This window comes from Mustela erminea, chromosome 1, assembly GCF_009829155.1.
Source record: "Mustela erminea isolate mMusErm1 chromosome 1, mMusErm1.Pri, whole genome shotgun sequence".
Classification (NCBI taxonomy): Eukaryota; Metazoa; Chordata; class Mammalia; order Carnivora; family Mustelidae; genus Mustela; species Mustela erminea.
Window position 1 is genome coordinate 7,899,579 of NC_045614.1, and position 19,633 is coordinate 7,919,211.

The 19,633-nt window shown below is 52.5% G+C and overlaps 1 protein-coding gene and 1 long non-coding RNA gene across 5 annotated transcripts; one reads left to right on the plus strand and one right to left on the minus strand.

Annotated features, from left to right (window-relative positions):
- Positions 1 to 2,960: 2,960 nt before the first annotated feature.
- S1PR5 (sphingosine-1-phosphate receptor 5) lies at positions 2,961 to 7,231 on the minus strand. 2 transcript variants are annotated; one of them, XM_032311086.1, is made up of 2 exons: positions 6,161 to 7,231; positions 2,961 to 4,948 (listed from the first exon to the last, which is right to left on the minus strand). In XM_032311086.1, the coding sequence occupies exon 2, from the start codon at positions 4,927 to 4,929 to the stop codon at positions 3,742 to 3,744; it is 1,188 nt and encodes a 395-aa protein (XP_032166977.1). In that variant the 5' UTR covers positions 4,930 to 4,948; positions 6,161 to 7,231; the 3' UTR covers positions 2,961 to 3,741. The 2 variants fall into 2 exon arrangements, with proteins under 2 accessions (XP_032166977.1, XP_032166982.1); XM_032311091.1 differs by having other exon boundaries at positions 6,592 to 6,662.
- Positions 6,580 to 18,964, plus strand: LOC116572261. 3 transcript variants are annotated; one of them, XR_004278190.1, is made up of 4 exons: positions 6,580 to 6,668; positions 10,403 to 10,566; positions 10,835 to 11,078; positions 18,165 to 18,964. It is a non-coding gene; the product is annotated as an uncharacterized LOC116572261 (long non-coding RNA). The 3 variants fall into 3 exon arrangements; XR_004278183.1 differs by lacking the exon at positions 10,403 to 10,566; XR_004278184.1 differs by lacking the exon at positions 10,403 to 10,566 and having other exon boundaries at positions 18,168 to 18,964.
- Positions 18,965 to 19,633: the final 669 nt, after the last annotated feature.

Sequence of the window (19,633 nt, forward strand, 5' to 3'; positions counted from 1 at the left end):
TTTATTTATTTACTTGACAGAGAAACATCAAGAGAGGGAACATAAGCAGGGGGAGCAAGAGAGGGAGAAGCAGGCTCCCCATTGAGCAGGGAGCCCGATGCCAGGCTCATTCCGAGGACACTGGGATCGTGACCTGAGCGGAAGGCAGAGGTTTCAACCCACTGAGTCACCCAGCCCCCCCCCCCGAAGATCTTAAGCAGGCTCCATGCTCACGGAGAAGGCCAATGTGAAGCTCCATCTCACGGCCCTAAGATCATGACCTGAGTTGAAATCAAGAGTCCGAGGCTTTACCAACTGAGCCACCCAGGAGCCCCTAATTTTTTTTTTTTAAAGATTTATTTATTTATTTATTTGACAGCGGAATCACAAGTGGGCAGAGACGCAGGCAGAGAGAGACGGGGAAGCAGGCTCCTGGTGGAGCAGAGAGCCCCAGTGGGCCTCCATCCCAGGCCCCGGAGACCATGCAGAGGCCCAACCCACTGAGCAAGCCAGGCACCCCCTAATTTTTTTTTTTTAAAGAAAAACTATATATCTTTGAAGAGACATAATCGAGGATACAACACTTAAAGTTCTCTAATGAAACGGCTTCACAAAAATCTTAAAAAACAAGCATCTCATAGGAATAATTCTTGCCATATGTGATATACATTCATTCCTGAAAAGCTAGATGATAAACTGACCCAAATTTCAACTGCACTTGGGAAATCTGTTTCCTAAAGATGCTCTATATTAAATCTTCTTTAAAAGAAAAAAAAAAGAGTCCATCTAAATGAAAACTAGGCGAATAATCGAAGGAAATGCCAGGCTAAAAAGCTGTTGGTCTAAGAAAAGATTCTGCCAGCCTTAGGAGTGCATTTTAAAGATTCAACATCTCTACTCAGTCTAGGATTAAATCCAAGCCAGAGGGTGGAAGCGGGTGCTGTTGAGTGAAGCTGCAGTTCCAGGCTTCTCCAGCAGGGGCGCCATAGCACAGTCAGCGAACACGCAGAGCGGCCCCCAGCTCTAAGGCAACCAGCACCTTCCCAGAATGTGTTTGAAGCACTTTCATACCTTAAAAACAAACCTACAGACCCTGTGACCCAGCGATGCCACTTGCAGAGGTTTATCCAAGATACACTTGCACACGTGCAAGAGGATGTACCGCAGTACTGTGTATAAAGGCAAAGGCTTGGACTCAAACCCCACGACCCTCCATAGGATCCCGATGTGGTATGTTGCGGGCCCAACCCCGCTGTAAAATATTATGCAGCCAGTGAAAGGGATTAAGACATTTGCCTTTTGGATGTTATGTCGATTTTTTTTTAATTGGGGGGCGCCTGGGTGCCTCAGTGGGTTAAGCCTCTTCCTTCAGCTCAGGTCATGATCTCACGGTCCTGGGATTGAGCCCCGCGTCAGGCTCTCTGCTCAGCAGGGAGCCTGCTTCCCTCTCTGTCTCTGCCTGCCTCTCTGCCTACTTGTGATCTCTCTCTCTCTGTCTGCAAATAAATAAGTAAAATCTTTTTTTAAATTTTTTAAAAATGTAAAAAGTAAAAAAAAATTTTTTTTAGTGCTATGGATCAAATTGTCAACCCCTATGCTCCCCCACAAGAAATATATGTTGAATCCCTAACCCCCAGCACAATGGTATTTGGAGATGGGTCTTTGGGGAGGATGAGGCCATTCATGGTGGGGCCCCATGATGGGATTTGAGCCCTTATAAGAAGAGACACCAGAGAGCTTCTTGATTTCTCTATGCCAAGAGAGGACACAGCAGGAAGGTCGCCATGTGCAAGCCAGGAAGACAGTCCTCACTCGCACTAGATAAGGTTGGTGTGCTCATCTTGGACTTCCAAACCCCAGAACCGTGAGAAGTAAGTCTCTGCTGTTTCAACTGCTCAGGTAATGGTGTCTGTTATGACAGCCTGAGCCAACTAAGAGGGTAAGACAGTACAAATCTGTGGGTGTGCAACAGTTTCCAAGATATACTAGTAAGTGAAAAAGCAAGATGCAAAGCAGTGCTAAAATTGTATATAAAAAAAAGAGAGAAGTGTTTACCTGTCAGCTCGTTTATCCACAAAATAGCTCTGGAAATTTCCAAGGATTCCCCACAGCAACCGCGTCCTACAAGGGGAACTGGTGCTTTTCGAATTGTGTAAAATGTGAACAAGAGACTAAATCCCTTTACCATCATCCTATCAAACAACCAAACAATGGAGTGAGCTTCAGGTTCCCTTAGATAATAAAGGAGCCTGGGGTCAGGGGCACCAGGCCCAGTGGGAAATTAGGTCTAGTCCTGGGAGCGTCCCAGTTTCAGTATGTTTGTGTTCCAGGAAATAGGTTGGTTTCCGGTGCATATGGCCCGCAGGGACTACCTGAGCGTGGCCAGTGGACACTCGGGCCCCCAGGGTGAGTCCGTGGCCCCCAAAACACACTGGGGTCTTTGCAGCTGCCTGCAGTTACACGGGTCTCCCGGCAAGTGGCGCGCGGTAGTTTGAGCCCAAAGCCCCCTGCCCCTCCCCCGGGCCGCAATGCGGCACTGGGGTCAGGAATGCGTCTAGGGACAGCTGGTACCCAGAGCCAGCATGCCTGGAGCCTTTTATGGGCACAAACAGGCCCCTGGTATCGCCCCCAGACAAGAATGCAGACCACTGAGGGAGGGAGCGTCTGCCCTTGCCATGCCCCTCTGAAGGAGCCAGACACTAGTCTAGGCCTGCGCCCCTTAGGGCCTGGAAGCCTGGCAGTCTGGGCTAGTAGCCTGGCTCCCACCACTGGGCCAGGTACTCACTGCTCATCTGTCAAGAGGGAAGCTGCCTTTCAAAGTTGCAGTAAGGGTGAAGAAAAGGTGTGTCCTGGGCCTACCACTGTGGGGACGACTGGCCCTGCACAGTAAGCTGTAATTGTTCTTATTATTTTATTAGGTTTTTAATTTTTTATGATATGACACCACACTCAAAGAAATCTTGTTTCAGATAGGAACTGGCTGTCTTCCACAGTCAAATTTTAGTTTAGGGTGCCGTGTCTTTAACATTCCCTCCTCTAAACAGGATTCTTTTCTTTCTCTCATGCCTACACTCAATTCTTCAGTGATTCTGTCCACATAGCCTGAGCCCCTATCGTTGCTCTCTGGGCCAGTGCAGGCACTTTCACCTTGTTCTAGCTTCGACCTTCCCCCTTACAGAGATCTGTGAGCATCTCAAGCAAATCAAGTCCAACGTCTGCCTCCCACGTCACTCAGAGTAAAAGCAAAGTCCTCCACGGAGCCCACAAGGCTCTGCCCCATCGTATTCCTGCCTTTGTTTCCTCCCACTACCCTCCTCCGTTTTTGCTCCAGCCACGAGGAGATCTTCGCTTTTTTGAGAAGGCACAGGCATGTTCCGGCCTCAGGACCTTTGCACTGCCGTTCCCTCACCCTGCAACGCTCTTCTTTCAAGTGTTCCCAGGGCAATGACGGCTCAGCTTACAGTATATGTCACACTTCTGCAGTGGAGCATCCCCTGACCACCATGGAAGGCATCAGCTGCAATTACCTCCATGATTTCTTCATTGTTATTGCCTGTGTTCCCCATCAGGATGTCAATGCCACGAGGGCCGTGATTTTTGTCTGTTTCACTTACTGCTCGGAGGTTTAGCGTAAATAAAACACGTTTCCCTTTGTCTCTTCTGCCGCCACCATCTTCAGCTGCTTTTCCTAGCAATTCCTTATTTAAAAAGAAAAAGTCTGCCAAATGGCCCTTAGGGAGGGTAACGGCAGGCCAAAAGGCATCAGTCGGCGGCCGGTGCGGGTACCAGGGTCCGGGCGGCTATGGGCGCCCCAAGGCCGCCAGCGGAGACGCTCGTGTCCAGCCCGTCCCGCTGCGGGGATGAGCGCTCGGAGCGGCTGGAGCTGCCATCCAAGCCAGGGGGCAGCCAGCGGTTCAGGCCTTCCGAAGCCCCAGCGGGGCTCCCGGAGCCCTGGGAGGCGTCCTGCCCTCTGTGGCAGGGGCGGCGGCCGCAGCAGACCAGGCGCAGGAGAGCGAAGCGCAGGTCGCGGTTGGTGAGCGTGTAAATGATGGGGTTCAGGAGCGAGTTGGCCATGGCCAGGCCCAGGAAGGGGTCGGCCTGCAAGAGCACCGGGCAGGCGCGCGCGGGGCACGCCACATCGAGCAAGAGCAGCAGGAAGAGGGGGCCCCAGCACGCCACGAAGGCCAGGAGCACCACGGTGAGCGTTCGCAAGAGCGCCAGCGAGCGCGGCGTGCGGCGTGCGCGGCCCGGGGCGCCCCCGGGGCGTCCCCGCAGGCGCCGCGCGTTGGCGCGCACCTGGCAGTAGATGTGCGCGTAGAGCGCGCAGATGGCGGCCAGGATGCCGAGGAAGGCGAGCACGCAGAAGAGCACGTAGGCCTTGGCGTAGAGCGGCAGGACCGTGGAGCAGGTGTCCAGGCGGCCCAGACAATTCCAGCCGAGCGCCGGCAGCAGTCCGAGCAGCAGCGACACGCCCCAGGCGGCGGCCGCCATGGCCAACGAGCGGCCCCGACGCGCGGCGGGCGCGGGTCCTCGGCGGGCCATGGTGAGGCGGCGCTCGAGCGCGATGGCCAGGAGGCTCAGCACCGACGCAGCGAGCGCCACGAAGACGCCACCTTCACGGGCGAACCAGAGCGCGGGCGACAGGCGCAGCGTGAGGGGCCCCGACAGCAGGATGTTGGCTGCATAAGCCGCGCCCGCCAGCAGGTCGGACAGCGTCAGGCTGCCCAGGAGCAGGAACATGGGCGCGTGGAAGCGCGGGTGGCGCCCCAGCACGAACAGCACCGCCAAGTTCTCGAGCACGATGAGGGCGCACACCGCCAGGCACACGACGGCGTCGGCACGCAGCCCCGCGCCCGGCTGGTAGCGCGCGCCGCGAAGCTTGCCGGTGTAGTTGTAATGCAAGACGATGACCTCGCTCACCGGCGCCGGCCGCAGCAGCCCCGACTCCATGGGCCGCTTGCCCCGAAGGCTGCGGAGAGGTAAGGGACAGCGTGAGGCCTGGGGAGGGAGGTGGGCACGGTAGGGGGCTCGCAGTGTTGGGGAAGGTGCAGACACAAAGACACGCCAATAATATCAGGAGGGGACACAGCGACAGAGTCCCACAGGAAAGGGACACTAGTAAGTCACACATAATCGGGGATATCCAGGGGCAGATTCAATCATAAGCAGACAGGGACGCACACACGAATGCAGTGACACGGCAAGTCCTTGACAAGGACTTGTACTCACAGTCACACCCCATGGGGGAAACAAGAAAATATATTCACACAGGAGCGGAGCAACATAGCCAGAGTCACACAGGGACCCAAATTCAGCCACAGAGAGGGTCTCACCCACTCGTTCAGGCCACAATTTCACAGCCTCCACCCTCAGCCAGCGCGGGAACCCGGAACCTCACAGTCTATGTGAGAAAGTTGCTGTCCTCCCATTTTAGAGGCAGAGCCTGAGGGCAGCAGACAGGATCTAGATGGCTTTTGCAGAGGGGTGCACGTGTCTTTACAGTGTAATAATACTTCCTGCCCAAGACTTCACCCTCTAGTCCCCTCACAGGTCTCAGTCCCAGTTTACAGACTGGAAACCGTTAACTCAAAAGTTCCTCGAATAAGAAGGGGACACGAAGGTTTTCATGTTTCAACACAAATACAGCTCCTCAGAAATGCTCAGACAGTCAAGCAAGTCCCACTTTAAGGATGAGAAAATCGAGGCTGGGAAGGGGAACGGACTTATTTGCAGAGGGCAGGAAAAAATGCACCCTGGCTGGCATCGGTTGCCCTCGGGGAACCTGGCGCGAATACAGACCCAGGGAGTCACGGACTCAGCCGCGGGGAGGGAGGCATCAGATCCCTGCGGACACGGGTGACGCTCTGATGCGGACACAGAGCCAGAGGCTCACAGCCTCGGCATCTCCCCCCTCGCCTTGGAAACAGGACTGAAGTAGCGAAACTTGCAGTGTGGCCGGGAGAAGAAGAGGGCGAGGCCAGAGGAGTCCAGGCGCCCCTTTTCCTATCCCTGGCCCCGGCATCCAGCCCGGGAGTCTCCGCCTTCCCTCCCACCCCCGCCGCCCGCTTCCCCTGAGGCTTCCGGGGAGATACAAACAGGGGGACCGGGGGAGCGGTCAGGGCAATCCCCTGCGGGCCGGACTGAGCCCCGCGCCCCTGGAGACCGAGCGCAGTACACTCACCCCGCGCCCTGGTCGTGCGCCGGCGGCAGTTGCTCTGCCCGGAGCAGAGTGAGCGGACGCGGCTCCGGGGGCGGGACCGGAGCTGGCAGGCGAGGGGGAGGGCCCACGACGCGGACCTCTGGCGGTCGCCAGCAGTGGCCCCCTCCCCTTGGGGCCCGGGCACCCAGCCCATGGCTGCCAGCCTGTGCCACCCGCCGCGGCACCGGAGCGCGCCCCGTCGGCGACTGGCACCGGCGAGCCCTTGGCTCCCCCCTCCGGGCCTGAACAGCTCCCAGGGACCGCTCCGTCGCGGTGGGAGGACCCGGAGAAGCGGGAAGGGGAGGTTCTCAGCAGGGGCGGTCGTAGCCTGAGCCTCTTCCTGCCCCCCCAGCAGAGGGGTCCCGTCTGTGCTATGGGGCCTGGACACTGGTCCCTGCCTACTTCCCGCCTACCTTGCAGCTGAGACTCCGGGATGCACCCCGAGAACGCCCCGTCACGCCCCGTCGGCGAACGGACCCCAGGCGCGCAGGTTAGGAGGGGTCTTCAGCAAGGCGACAATAGCCTCAGTCCCTGGACCCCAGCAGTCACCTTCGGGTGGCTCCGGGCGCTGGGCCTTCTCCATCCCTTCCTCCCCCGCTCCCACGCCTGGCTTAGAGGGAGTTGGGGAGGAGCAGGAGAAGGCAGGATTTTGGTGGGAACCTCCTTCTCCCCAAATGAGGAAGTTCTGGCTCCCCCACACCTGGTCTCTGCTACCCTTACTGCTCCCAACGATGTGATTTACTCATTTAACATGTTTCTGGGCTGTGTCCCCACCAGAAGGTCAGCCCCCACAGAGGCAGGGCCTCCCCTGCAGGGGCACAGCCCAGGCCCAGTAAGTTATCTGCTGAGCGAGTGAATGAATGAATGAGTGTGCTACGGTCGCTTCTATGTGTGGATCTCATTCATCAGATCGGGGGTCTGTCTCTCTTTCTCCTGGTCTCTCTCGTGTCTCTCTGTCTTTGTCTATGTCGCTCTCCCACGCCTCTCCCAGGCTTCCGCTTCTCCAACGGGCCAGTCCCAGCTGGCCCCACACCCCCACTCCCAGTTCCCAGGAGCTCCCCCACCCTCAGACCAGAGGCTCTAGCCAGGAAGGGGGAACTGGGATTGGTGGCTGCCCTTTGACTCAGCCATGAGGGGAGGATTGGGGGGTGCCCCCGCCCCGTGAGGGATGGAGAGGGGCACCCAGGCCTGGTCATAGCCCCATGTAGCCCCCTTGGGGATCCCTGAGGCTTCTACCTGCACTGTTCCTTGGGGAGACAAAAAGGTTCCCGCTTGCTCCAACCAAAGACACACCCAGAGCAAGTGCAGCCAGTGGGGCTGAGGTGGGGGGATGGGGAACACCTGGGTGGGGGTGCCCCACAGCCTGGCCTTCCAAGCCAGCAGAGATGAGCCCTGAAGATTCCCCAGATGCAGTAGGACCAGCCAGATGCTGGATAAATGACCCCTTTCTGTGAAAGGGAAGCCGCACCCTTCCTGGGAAGGTGGCCTCCTCACACCTCCCTGGGCTCTACGCTGTCCTGGGCCCTCCCACCGCCACCGCCCACCCGCAGGGCCCCTTTTCTGTAGACTAGGACCCTGCCTTCTCCAGCTCTGTGCCTCCACCATTCCACACCTGTGGCCACAGTTCTTAATACCCAGATCAGGTCGGGCGCCTGGGTGGCTCCGTGGGTTGGGCCGCTGCCTTTGGGTCGGGTCATGAGCTCACGGTCCTGGGATCGAGTCCCGCATCAGGCTCTCTGTTCAGCGGGGAGCCTGCTCCCCTCTCTCTCTGCCTGCCTCTCTGTCTACTTGTGATCTCTCTGTCAAATAAACAAATAAAATCTTAAAAAAAAAACAAAAAACCTAGATCAGGTCCCTCTCCTGCTCTAAATTCTCCCATGGCTCCCAAGGTGACTCGAAGTAACTGCCACAGTGCTCACCACCGTCCACATGGCCCCGCTCTGTGTCTCCTTACTTATTTCACTGCTGTCCCTGCCTCCAGCCACCCTCTGTCCTCCTGTCCCAATGGCCTCCTACCGATTCCTCACACAATTCAGGACCCTTGCTCTTGGGGATAATCACCCTTTCCCCCAACACTTCCCAGCTGGTCACCTCCTCAGAGAGGCCTTCCTTGGTCTCTCCCCATCCTCCCCAGTCTCACATGGTATTTGGCACCGTGTGAAACTACCTTATTTATTTTTTGACAGGGCCCATGGTGTGTCTGTGCCCTAACCCACAGGTCCAGGAAGGCAGAAACCCTGTCTGTCTCTCTGGCCCAGTGTCATCTAAATAGAAAGGGTTCAGAGTCTGGCACCAGGCTCAGCTACTCCGTAGTCTAGGACCGTGGGCAAATGAGCCTCAGTGGCCTCATCTGTAGAGTGGACTTAATAACAGTGTCCTCTCTGAGGGATACTAAAGAGGAAAGGTATGATTAGAACAGACCAGATGCGGCGCCTGGATGGCTCAGTGGGTTAAGCCTCTGCCTTCAGCTCAGGTCATGATCCCAGGGTCCTGGGATCGAGCCCTGCATCAGGCTCTCTGCTTGGCTGGGATCCTGCTTCTTCCCCTCTCTCTCTCTGCCTGCCTCTCTGCCTACTTGTGATCTTTCTCTGTGTCAAATAAATAAATAAAATCTTAAAAAAAAAAAAAACAGAACCAGAATTAAAAAAAAAACAAAAACAAAAAGCAGAGCCAGGACATGCAGTGAGAGCTCCGTAAATGGTGGGTACTCTGGGTCAGCACTGTGTCCCTGAGGAGGAATTAGGAGGGGCCTCAGCTCAGGCCTCATGGGCCTTAAGCACCCCCCACCCATCCTTCTCACCCCCCCCCAGCCCCAGCCCCAGTCAAGCCCGGTCTCTTCCCCAGGGAAGGGCAGCTCATGCCACAGCCCGCACAGCTGATGCGTGCCCGGGCGGGCACCCACCGAGCAGGTTCTGCTCCCAGCGCCCTCCCACGGGGGCTGCCCCGCCCGGTCAGCACCCACTCTCAAAGCAGAGTTGGCACCAGGGAGAGGAGAAAATGCCCAGTGCTGTGGTCTCAAACCCCCACCCGCCTCGAGGGTTGCAGGACCGCAGCTGGGGTGGGGGGAGGTTCCATTTCGCCCTCTCCACCCCATTTGCACGGATCGATCTTGAGCCCTGAATGCCGTAGGCAGGGAGGAGCAAACTGACAACTCTCCCCCGGGCCCCCCTGCCCTGGCCAGAGACCAGAGCAATCATGGTTGGAGGGGGTGCTCTTAAACTGGAGGCCCAAGGACCCCAGGTCTGTTCGCTTAGCTCAGAGGCCTCCCATTCAAACAACCGGCAGACCTGCCCGGAAACACTGTGCTTTAGCTGGTAAATCTGTTGCTTGCAGGGGTGCAGGCTAACAACTCGGGGACTATTTATATGCCAGTGTTGAACCAGCAAGTACATAGGGTCCATACCGACGGCCAGATTCGGGCTGGTGCAGAAGGAAGCTGCGAATGAGCAAGGTGGGCGCGCCTCGCTGGCTCAGGCGGTGGAGCGTACCTGCTCTTGATCTCAGGGTTGTCGGTTTGAGCCCCACCTTGGGTGTAGACATTACTTAAAAATAAAATCTAGAAAGAAAGAAGAAAGGAAGGAAGGAAGGAAGAAAAATGGTGCTGGACTGTGGTTAGCAGTATGGTGTATTCATTTTATTATTTTTTTAAAAGCTTTTGTTTACTTATTTGATGAGAGACGCAGCGAACAGCGAGAGAGGGATCACAAGCCACGGGAGTGGGAGAGGGAGAAGCAGGCTTCCTGCCATGCAGGAAGCCCGATGTGGGACTCATCCAGAAGCCCCTATCATGACCTGAGCCAAAGGCAGACGCTTAATGACTGTGCCACCCAGGGGCCCTGATGTATTTATTTTAATAGGCACAAGGGGCGTCTGGGTGGCTCAGTTAGTTAAGTGCCTGTCTTTGGCTGAGGTCACGATCCCAGGTTCTTGGGATCCAGCAACAGAGCATGCTCCTTGCTCAGCGGGGAGCCTGCTTCTCTCTCTCTGGCTCTGATGCTTCCCCTCCTCATACTCTCTGTCTCTTTCTGACAAATAAATAAAATCTTTTAAAAAGATAGATATGAAAATAAATATAAGTGTGTGTATACATGGGTTAGTAAACACACACATATTTCCTGGCACTGTCTGCTGAAAGTTTGGAAGCATTGATACCCCAGGAAAAAATGAATACACTCAGCCCCTAGGTCTTTTTTTTTTTTTTTTAAGATTTTATTTATTTTACAGAGAGAGAGAGAACAAGCAGGGAGAGCAGCAGATGGAGAGGGAGAAGCAGACTCCCCGCTGAGCTGGGAGCCGGATACAGGGCTCCATCCTAGCACTCTGGGATCAGGGTCCGAGTACAAGGGAGACACATAATGACTGAGCCACCCAGACGCCTCAGCCACCAGGTCTTGCTCTCTAAATACCATTTTCCGGGGCGCCTGGGTGGCTCAGTGGGTTAAAGCCTCTGCCTTTGGCTCAGGTCATGATCCCAGAGTCCTGGGATCAAGCCCCACATCGGGCTCTCTGCTCGGTGGGGAGCCTACTCCCCCCACCCACCTGCCTCTCTGCCTGCTTGTGATCTCTGTCAATCAAATAAATAATTAATAAATAAATAAAATTGTTAAAAAAAAGTTTAAAAAAATTAATAAAAATAAATACCATTTTCCAATACAGGGACCCAGGGCTGGAGAAATGGCTGATTCTAGGGCTAGAGCCGAGAAAACACCACACCAGTCTGGAGACACTTCCAGCGGCAGAAAGTACTTAAAACAAGCTGGAAGGACTCGGAAGCCAACCTCAAAGAACTCTCGTTGGCCACAGCTGGAATAATTCGAGAACAAAGTGAATAACCATAGCATTGGATTATGACCCCAACGATGAAATCTAGTCCACACGAGTCCGTACTGATTAAAAATACGTGAGTAAATCCATTTAAAAATGGAGGAGAAGGGCTCCTGGGTGGCTCCGTCGGTTAACCCTCTGCCTTCGGCTCAGGTCATGATCCCAGGGTCCTGGGATCGAGCCCCGCATCGGGCTCTCTGCTCCGTGGGGAGCCTGCTTCGCCCTCTCTCTCTGCCTGCCTCTCTGCCTACTTGTGATCTGTCTGTCGAATAAAAAAATAAAATATTTTTTTTAAAAATGGAGGAGAAGGGACAAATGTCCCTGACAGGAGACTTTCAATTAATAAATGCAGAATGAGAGGTGCCTGGGTGGCCCAGTCAATGAAGTGTCCGACTCTCGGTTCTGGCTCAGGTCGTGATCTCAGGGTCATGATCAAACCCCGCTTGGGGCTCCGTGCTTAGCTCAGAGTCTGCTGGTGAGTCTCTCTCCCTCTCCCTCCCCTTTTGCTCCTCCCCCCACTCTCTCTCTCTCTGAAATAAATAAACAAAATCTTTAAAAAAAATAAATGTAGAATGAATGACGAAAGTAGAAAATCGCCATTAGAATGCCACAGTAAATGACTGCAGGAGGCAGAAGCCACTGATGGATGAGAAATTTAATGGACAAAATTTTAAGGAGAAACAGGACATTTGCATAGCCTCAGAGTTTCTACCCCTAAACATCTCTTAACCACCTTGATGTCTTTTTTTTTTTTAAAGATTGTATTTATTTATTTGACAGAGATCACAAGTAGGCAGAAAGGCAGGCAGAGAGAGAGAGAGAGAGAGGAGGAAGCAGACTCCCCACTGAGCAGAGAGCCCGATGCGGGGCTACATGCGAAGCTCGATCCCAGTACCCTGGCATCATGACCTGAGCCGAAGACAGAGGCTTTAAGCCACTGAGCCACCCAGGCGCCCCACCACCTTGATGTCTTGTGAGGTGCCTGGCTGGCTCAGTCAGTAGAGCGTGCGACTCTTGGTCTCCAGCCCCACAGTGGGTATAGTGCTTACGTAAAAAGAATGTTTTTTTTAAAATTTCCTTGATGGCCTTAATCTTTATCCAAAAATTATTTAATTTAATTTAATTTGACAGAGAAAAACCCACTGAGAGAGGAAACACAAGCACGGGGAGTGGGAGAGGGAGAAGCAGGCTTCCCACTAAGCAGGGAGCCCAGTGTGGGGCTCAATCCCTGGACCCTGGGATCATGGCCTGAGCCGAAGGCAGATGCTTAGTGACTGAGCCACCCAGGTGCCCCATCCACAAATTCTTCTTTTTTTTCCCCCACAAATTCCTGATTGTCCTTCCCATAAGCAGTGGAGTTAAGTTGCCCCCTCCTTGAGAGGGAATGGACTCCAGCTTTAGTCCTAACAGCTAAAAGTTGGCAGCAAGCAAGGCATCCTTCAGTAGGGGAGTGGATAAACTGTGGGACATCCACACACGCTGAACATTATTCAGCGCTAAAAAAAAAAAAAACAAGCTGGGCGCCTGGGTGGCTCAGTGGTTGAGCCGCTGCCTTCGGCTCGGGTCATGATCTCGGGGTCCTGGGATTGAGTCCCGCATCGGGCTCTCTGCTCAGCGGGGAGCCTGCTTCCCTCTCTCTCTCTCTCTCTCTGCCTGCCTCTCTGTCTACTGTGATCTCTCTCTGTCAAATAAATAAATAAAATCTTTAAAAAAAAAAAAAGAGCTATCAAACCATGAAAAGGCAGGAGGAAACTTAAATGCATATCACTGAGTGAAAGAAGCCAGTCAGAAAAGCTACCTGTGGGGCGCCTGGGGAGCTCAGTTGGTTGAGAGCTCTTGGTTTCCACTCAGGTCATGCTCTCAGGGTCATGGGATCAAGCCCCGAGTCCGGCTCTGCGCTCAGCGAGGAGTCTGCTGAAGATTCTCTCGCTCCCCGCTCCCTCTGCTCCTCCTCCTTCTCTCTCTCTCTCTCTCTCTCTCTCTCTCTCACACACACACACACACATAAATAAATAAAATCTTTTAAAAAAGAAAAAGAAAAGGCTGCACGCTGTTTGACTGCAGCTCTAGAATATTCTGGAAGAGCCAAAAGGGTGGAGACAGTAGAAGGCGCAGGGGTTGGCAGGGGTTACGGGGTGGAGAAGGTTGCCTAGGTGGAGTGCATTGGATTTTTATGGCAGTGGGGGTGGGTACATGTCGTTTTACGCTGATTCAGACCCAGAGAATGGAACAGCCCAAGAGTGAAGCCTAATGTCAGCTGTGGACTCTGGGTGACAATGACGTGTCATGGTAGGTTCACTAGTTCTACATGCCGTGGGACTGTGACGTGGCATGTTCACTGTGGGGGAAGTTGTGGGGGCACCAGGATGTATATGGGGGGACTCAGGACTTTGCACTGAATTTCAGAGCTCTGAAAAATAAGTTTATTAAGTTTTCAAAACACCTCTGCCATTTCAAGTGGACAGATGCTCCAGGGCCATGCCCTCTGGTGGCTTTGGAAATACGGATTGCCAGCCTGACCGAAGATGTTTGAGTTTGGGACGCCTGACTGAGATGCCAGGGACAAGGACTTGGGGGCAGACCGATGGCAGAGCCATTTTCAGGTTCCAGAACCTCTCTGCACTTCAATCTCCTCCCCTGAGCATAGGGACACACACTGCCTTCTCCCTGCCCCGTTAGGGCCTCACCGTCTGGTGGTGGGATCAAAAAACCCATAGACAAGGTAGTAAGTGGATTCCACATAGTGATGTGCGCTATTAACCAATTAGATATATGGTGGCATAGGAGAGTGACTGGGGACCATTTCAGATCCAGAGAGCCGGGCATCCCTCCTTGAGGAGGTAAAGGGAGCTGAGGTCAGCAGAAAGGGGGTTCCTAGCAGAGGAATCATCTTTTATTTTTTTATTTCTTAAAAAGATTACTTGTTTATTTATTTGACAGATCACAAGTAGGCAGAGAGGCAGGCAGAGAGAGAGAGAGGAGGAAGCAGGCTCCCTGCTGAGCAGAGAGCCCATAAATATGGGGCTCGATCCCAGGACCCTGAGATCATGACGCGAGCTGAAGGCAGAGGCTTAACCCACTGAGCCACCTAAGTACCCCACTCCTTTTATTTTTTAAAAATGAGGTGACATTCACATAACATAAAATGAACCATTTTAAAGGAACAGTCCACTGCCTTTGAGCACATTCACAAGGGTATGCAAGCACCACCTCTGTCTAGTTTAAACAATCAAAAAAAAAATTTCATCACCGCAGAAGGAAACCACACCCATTAAGAAGCCATTCCTCATTGCCTCCTCCCGGGATACTTCATGTAAATGGAATCATGTGATCTGTGGCCTTTTTTATCAGACTTCTTTCACTTGGCATCCTGTTTTTTGGGGTCCTTCCAGCTGTTAAAGGCACCAGGAGTCCATTTCTTTCTATGGCTCAATAGTATTTTATTGCAGGGCGCCTGGGTGGCTCAGTGGGTTAAGCCGCTGCCTTCGGCTCAGGTCATGATCTCAGGGTCCTGGGATCGAGTCCCGCATCGGGCTCTCTGCTCGGCAGGGAGCCTGCTTCCTCCTCTCTCTCTCTGTCTGCCTCTCTGCCTACTTGTGATCTCTCTCTATCAAATAAATAAATAAAATCTTTTTAAAAAATAGTATTTTATTGCATTTGTGGACTTCATCTTAAAGGTTCTAAAAGGCTCCTAGAAGAGACTTCCGGTTGGCCGGGAAAGGGCGGAGAAGGTAGCCTTGTGCTGGGGCATCACCTTGTCTCGAGATGCTGGGCAGGACTTGGGCAGTCAGACGACTCTCTCTCCTCACCTGCTCACCCCAGGCCTGGCCTGCTGGCCAGGGGGAGAAGCTGACCTCATACTCCCTCGCCTGCGTCCCCAGTTACAGCTCAGGTTAAACTCCGGCCAAGACTTCAAAATCTGTTGACGTGGGTGGGGGTCAAGTCCTCGGGGAGACAGGAGGAATCAGGCCCTGTTCTTTCCCCCGGGCCACCCCTTGAGGTACCCTCCTCCCTACACTCTCTCACTTCCCAAGCCCTAGGCTTGGAAACTGGGAGTCAGCCCCTCCCCTCTCTTGCCCCCTCACACTTAGACATTCATTTCACAGACTAGGTGGAAGGGAAGGAGAAAGAACAGCTGGGCAGAAGCAGTCGATCAGCACAGGCAAAGGCCTGGAGACCACAAAGAATGGGTGTGCAAAAGAAAAGGAAATGAGGTCAGTTGGTGGGAGCTTGGCTTAGGGGAGAGGAAAGAAGAGAGGGGTGGGGGTGGTTTGGGGGTGGGGGTAAGGGTCAGGTCCAGCGGGGCCTGAAATGCCAAGCCTCTGCCCTGTGACCACCACCTCCCTAGATGACGGGCCAAAACTCTGATCTCAGTCACCCCCCTTGGTAAACTGGGGTCTTTCACACAGAGGTCTTGTGAACACGGATGCAGTCATCGGGGCCGCGTTGACACCTCTCCCGACAGCAAACCATGCTATAAATGTCAGCATGTTTTAACGGCTTTACTGAGACACGATTCGCCTACCATACAATTCACCCACTTAAAGTGTGATTTTGGATTTCAATGGTTCTTGGTGGATTCGCAGAGCGTGTTCCCAGTCCCCACATCTAATTGTGGAACCCTGCATCACTCCCAAAGGGAACTCCGTACCCCCTGGCCGTCACCTTCATTTCTCCCCTCCTTTCGTCCCCTTGCAAACCACGAATGTACTTTCCTGTTTCTGTGGATTTGTCTGTTTGACATTTCCTTCGAATGGAATCATGTGATACTTTGTATCTGGCTGGCTTCTTTCACTCAGCTGAGTGTTCTGAAGACTCAGCCATGTCGCAGCATGAATCTGAACGTCATTCCTTTTTATGGCTGGATAAGATGTCAGGGTATGGATTTGCCACGTTTCGTTTTTCCACTCATCAGCTCGTGGGCATTTGGGTTGCTTCTCCTTTTTTGGCTAGCTAGGAAAATGCTGCTATGAACCTTCACGTGGAGGCTTTTTGTGCGGATATCTATTTTTGTCTCCATGGGGTATATTCCTAAGAGTGGAATTGCTGGGTCAGAGGGTAACTCTTTAACGTTTTGAGGAACTGCCAGACTTTTCCAGATCGACTGTGCCATTTTGCATTCCCAGCTGCAACATACATGGGTTCAGACTTCCCCACATCCTTGCTAATGCTTGTTGTCCGTCCTTTACTATTATTATTATTTTAAGATTTTATTTATTTGTCAGAAAGAGAGAACACACAAGCCGGCAGAGAGGCAGGCAGAGGCAGAGAGAGAGGCAGGCTCCCCGCCAAGCAAGGAGCCCAATGCGGGACTCAATCCCAGGACCCCAGGATCATGACCTGAGCCGAAGGCAGAAGCTTTAACCCACTGAGCCACCCAGGCGCCCCTTGTTTTGTTTTGTTTTGCTACTGTTTTTTTTTTAAGATTTTATTTATTTATCTGTCAGAGAGAGTGAGCACAGGCAGAGGCAGAGGGAGAAGCAGGCTCCCCGCTGAGCAAGGAGCCCGATGTGGGACTCGATCCCTGGACGCTGGGATCATGACCTGAGCCGCAGGCAGCCACTTAACCAACTGAGCCACCCAGGCGTCCCTTTGCTACTGTTTTTAATGATCCACTCTTCACACCGTAGTCCATCCTTCCTCCTGTCCTTCTGCTCACAGCTCTCCATTACTCCTTGGTGCCCTTTGAAGAAAGTTCAGAGAGTCCTGGCCATTGGCGTTGGCTCTCCCCACTGCCACCTCTCCTTCCCCCTGCTTCACCCCGTAACTTAGTTCCTGCCTCTGAATGTCCAAATCTGGCAACTGCTTCTCAAGGTCAGAGAGAGGCAGGCTGTGGGGTCAGGCAGTTAGGGGCTGGAATCCTGGCTCTGATGATCCTGGGTGGATGAATTCACCTCTGTGAGCCTCAGTTTGCTCATCAGTTAAATGGGAATCAGATTATTCCCTCTCTCATCGGGTTCAATGACTTAGTTTATGTCAACTCCTTTCTAAGGTTTTATTTTTTTAAGTAATCTCTATACCCATCAAGCTCGAACTCACAGCCCTGAGATCAATAGTCCAACACTTGGATGCCTGAGTGGCTCAGTTGGTTAAGCAACTGCCTTCAGCTCAGGTCATTATCCTGGATTCCCAGGATCAAGTCCCTTGTAGGGCTCCCTGCTCAGTGGGGAGTCTGCTTCTCCCTCTGACCCTCTCCCCTCTCATGCACACTCTCTCTCATTCCCTCTCTCAAATAAATAAATAAAATCTTTTTTAAAAAAGTCCCACACTCTACTGCTTAAGCCAACAGACGTCCCTCATGTCAAATCTTTAGTCCAATGTCTAGCATTGAGTAGGGGTTGTATCGATCAAGATTTGCTTAGTTGGCAGTTCCAGAAAAAAAAAAACAACAAAATTATGTTCAACTGATAAACGACTGAAACTCACGTGAGGAAAAAGAAGAAATGAATTGGCTCCTGTAACTGAAAATCTAGGCACCTAGGAGTTGTGTTGACTTCAGGCACAGTTGGATCAAGAAGCTATATAGTGTCTCTGGGAAACTAACTTGCTGCCTCCTGGCTCTACTGGGCTTTCATCTCATCAGGCTTCCGTGGGGCGGTAGAGATCGTGTCTGGCACCATAGATCCGTGACTCCTACTAAGCAGCTACTTGGAAAGAGACACCCAACTGCCCCAAGGTTTCAACAGCAGTCCTTGTACTGCATCATCATTGGTCCAGCTGGAATCACATGACACAACCAAACCAATCGCATGGCCTAGGGGATGGACTGCTCTGATTGGCTGGGTCAGAGAGAGGTCTTTCCAAATTTGTCAGCACACCTCCATCTGAGCCAATATGAGTCCTCGAGCCCTGGTAGGTTGTGTTTCAGGCTTCTGAGATGGGAAGGCGTGAGGCGTCGGAAAGGTCAGAAGTTACATTTGTGGAGTTCCGTTGGGGATAGCTGAGTTTGAGGTGCCTCTAGGCCATCACACGGTGCCCCTGAGTCATCAGCTGGGTAGGAGACAGCAGTCACCGGGTGTCTTGGTGGCTCGCATTCTTTTTATTGCTTTTATGGGAAGGTAATTTCATCTCCCTTTGAAGGATACAATTGGAAAGTGTAATTATTATGATGTATAATTTCTCCGCCTGGAGATAATTGCCTTTTTTTTTTTCTCCTTCTTAGAAGTTCTGGCAGCACATCTCAATTCAGCTTTCCAAATGACCACACCGTCCAGAGAATGGAGAGGAAGTGTGTTCTCTTCTTCCTGGGTTTTTTCTGCTGGGCAGTTTCTCCTGCCACTGTCCCGCGGGAATCATCTTCAATTCCCATATTGGGACACCTGTTTCCTCAATCTTAAGTCTTCCTTTTTTCTTTTTTTCTTTCTTTCTTTCTTTCTTTCTTTCTTTCTTTCTTTTTTTATTTGCTCCCTTGTTTTGGTTGAGTGCATCCTGCAATAACTTTCTAAGAACATAAGAGCACGGGAGATGACATTTTTTAGTCCCTCTGCGTTTTGAAATGTCTCTGCCTGCTCCTTGCACTTGGTCGCTATTTTGGCTGGAAATAGGGGTCTGGGTTTGAAATCCTATTCTGTCAGAATTTTGAGGCTACAGATCCATTGTCTCTTTATTTCCAGTGTCTTTGAATTTGCTGCTTGTGCCACCAGGAATGCACTCCTTTCCTCCTCATCCTTTTGATACCACAATGGCCATTTCAAGGGTAAACCAGTAGCTCTGGACGGAAAAACCCAGCCAAGTCCATGACTGCCTTGACCAATTCTGGCCATCAAATGCAGGTGGAAGTGGAGTCACTTCTGTACATCAGTCACTTCTGAGCCGAGGCATCGAAAAGCCCACACATGCTTCTCTGGTCTTCCTGGACGTGTTTGTTCCGGCAGCAAAACTTGACTTATGCTGGGACGCCTGAGTGGCTCAGTGGGTTAAAGCCTCTGCCTTCCGCTCAGGTCATGATCCCAGGGTCCTGGGATCAAGCCCCACATCGGGCTCTCTGCTCAGGAGGGAGCCTGCTTCCCTTCCTCTCTCTCTGCCTGCCTCTCTGCCTACTTGTGATCTCCCTCTCTCTGTCAAATAAATAAAATCTTAAAAAATAAAAACAAACTTGACTTATGCTAATACAGAGTGCAGCATGAACGTGGCTTCCTCAGAGAGGTCCTCCTGGGTCTCAGTGGCTAAACTAAGATCACTTCCCCCTATCACCAGCATGTATTTCCTGACGTGACCCTTACTGCTATCATAACATAATATTGTTATTTGTTTTTTTTTAAGATTATTTATTTATTTATTTGACAGAGAGAGATTACAAGTAGGCAGAGAGGCAGGCAGAGAGAGAGAGGAGGAAGCAGGCTCCCCGCTGAGCAGAGAGCCCAATGCGGGACTCGATCCCAGGACCCTGAGATCATGACCTGAGCCGAAGGCAGCGGCTTAACCCACTGAGCCACCCAGGTGCCCCAATATTGTTATTTGTGTAACAAGTTCAGCATCCATCTCCTGCATCCCTCCACCAAGACCCTGAGAGGAGAGAGTCGTATTTGGTTTACTTACCCAGTGCTGGAGCTTTGAACCCAGACAGAGCCTGGCCCATAGTAGATGTTCAGGATCTATTTGTCAAATTTATTTGTAGCCAATTTTTGAAGA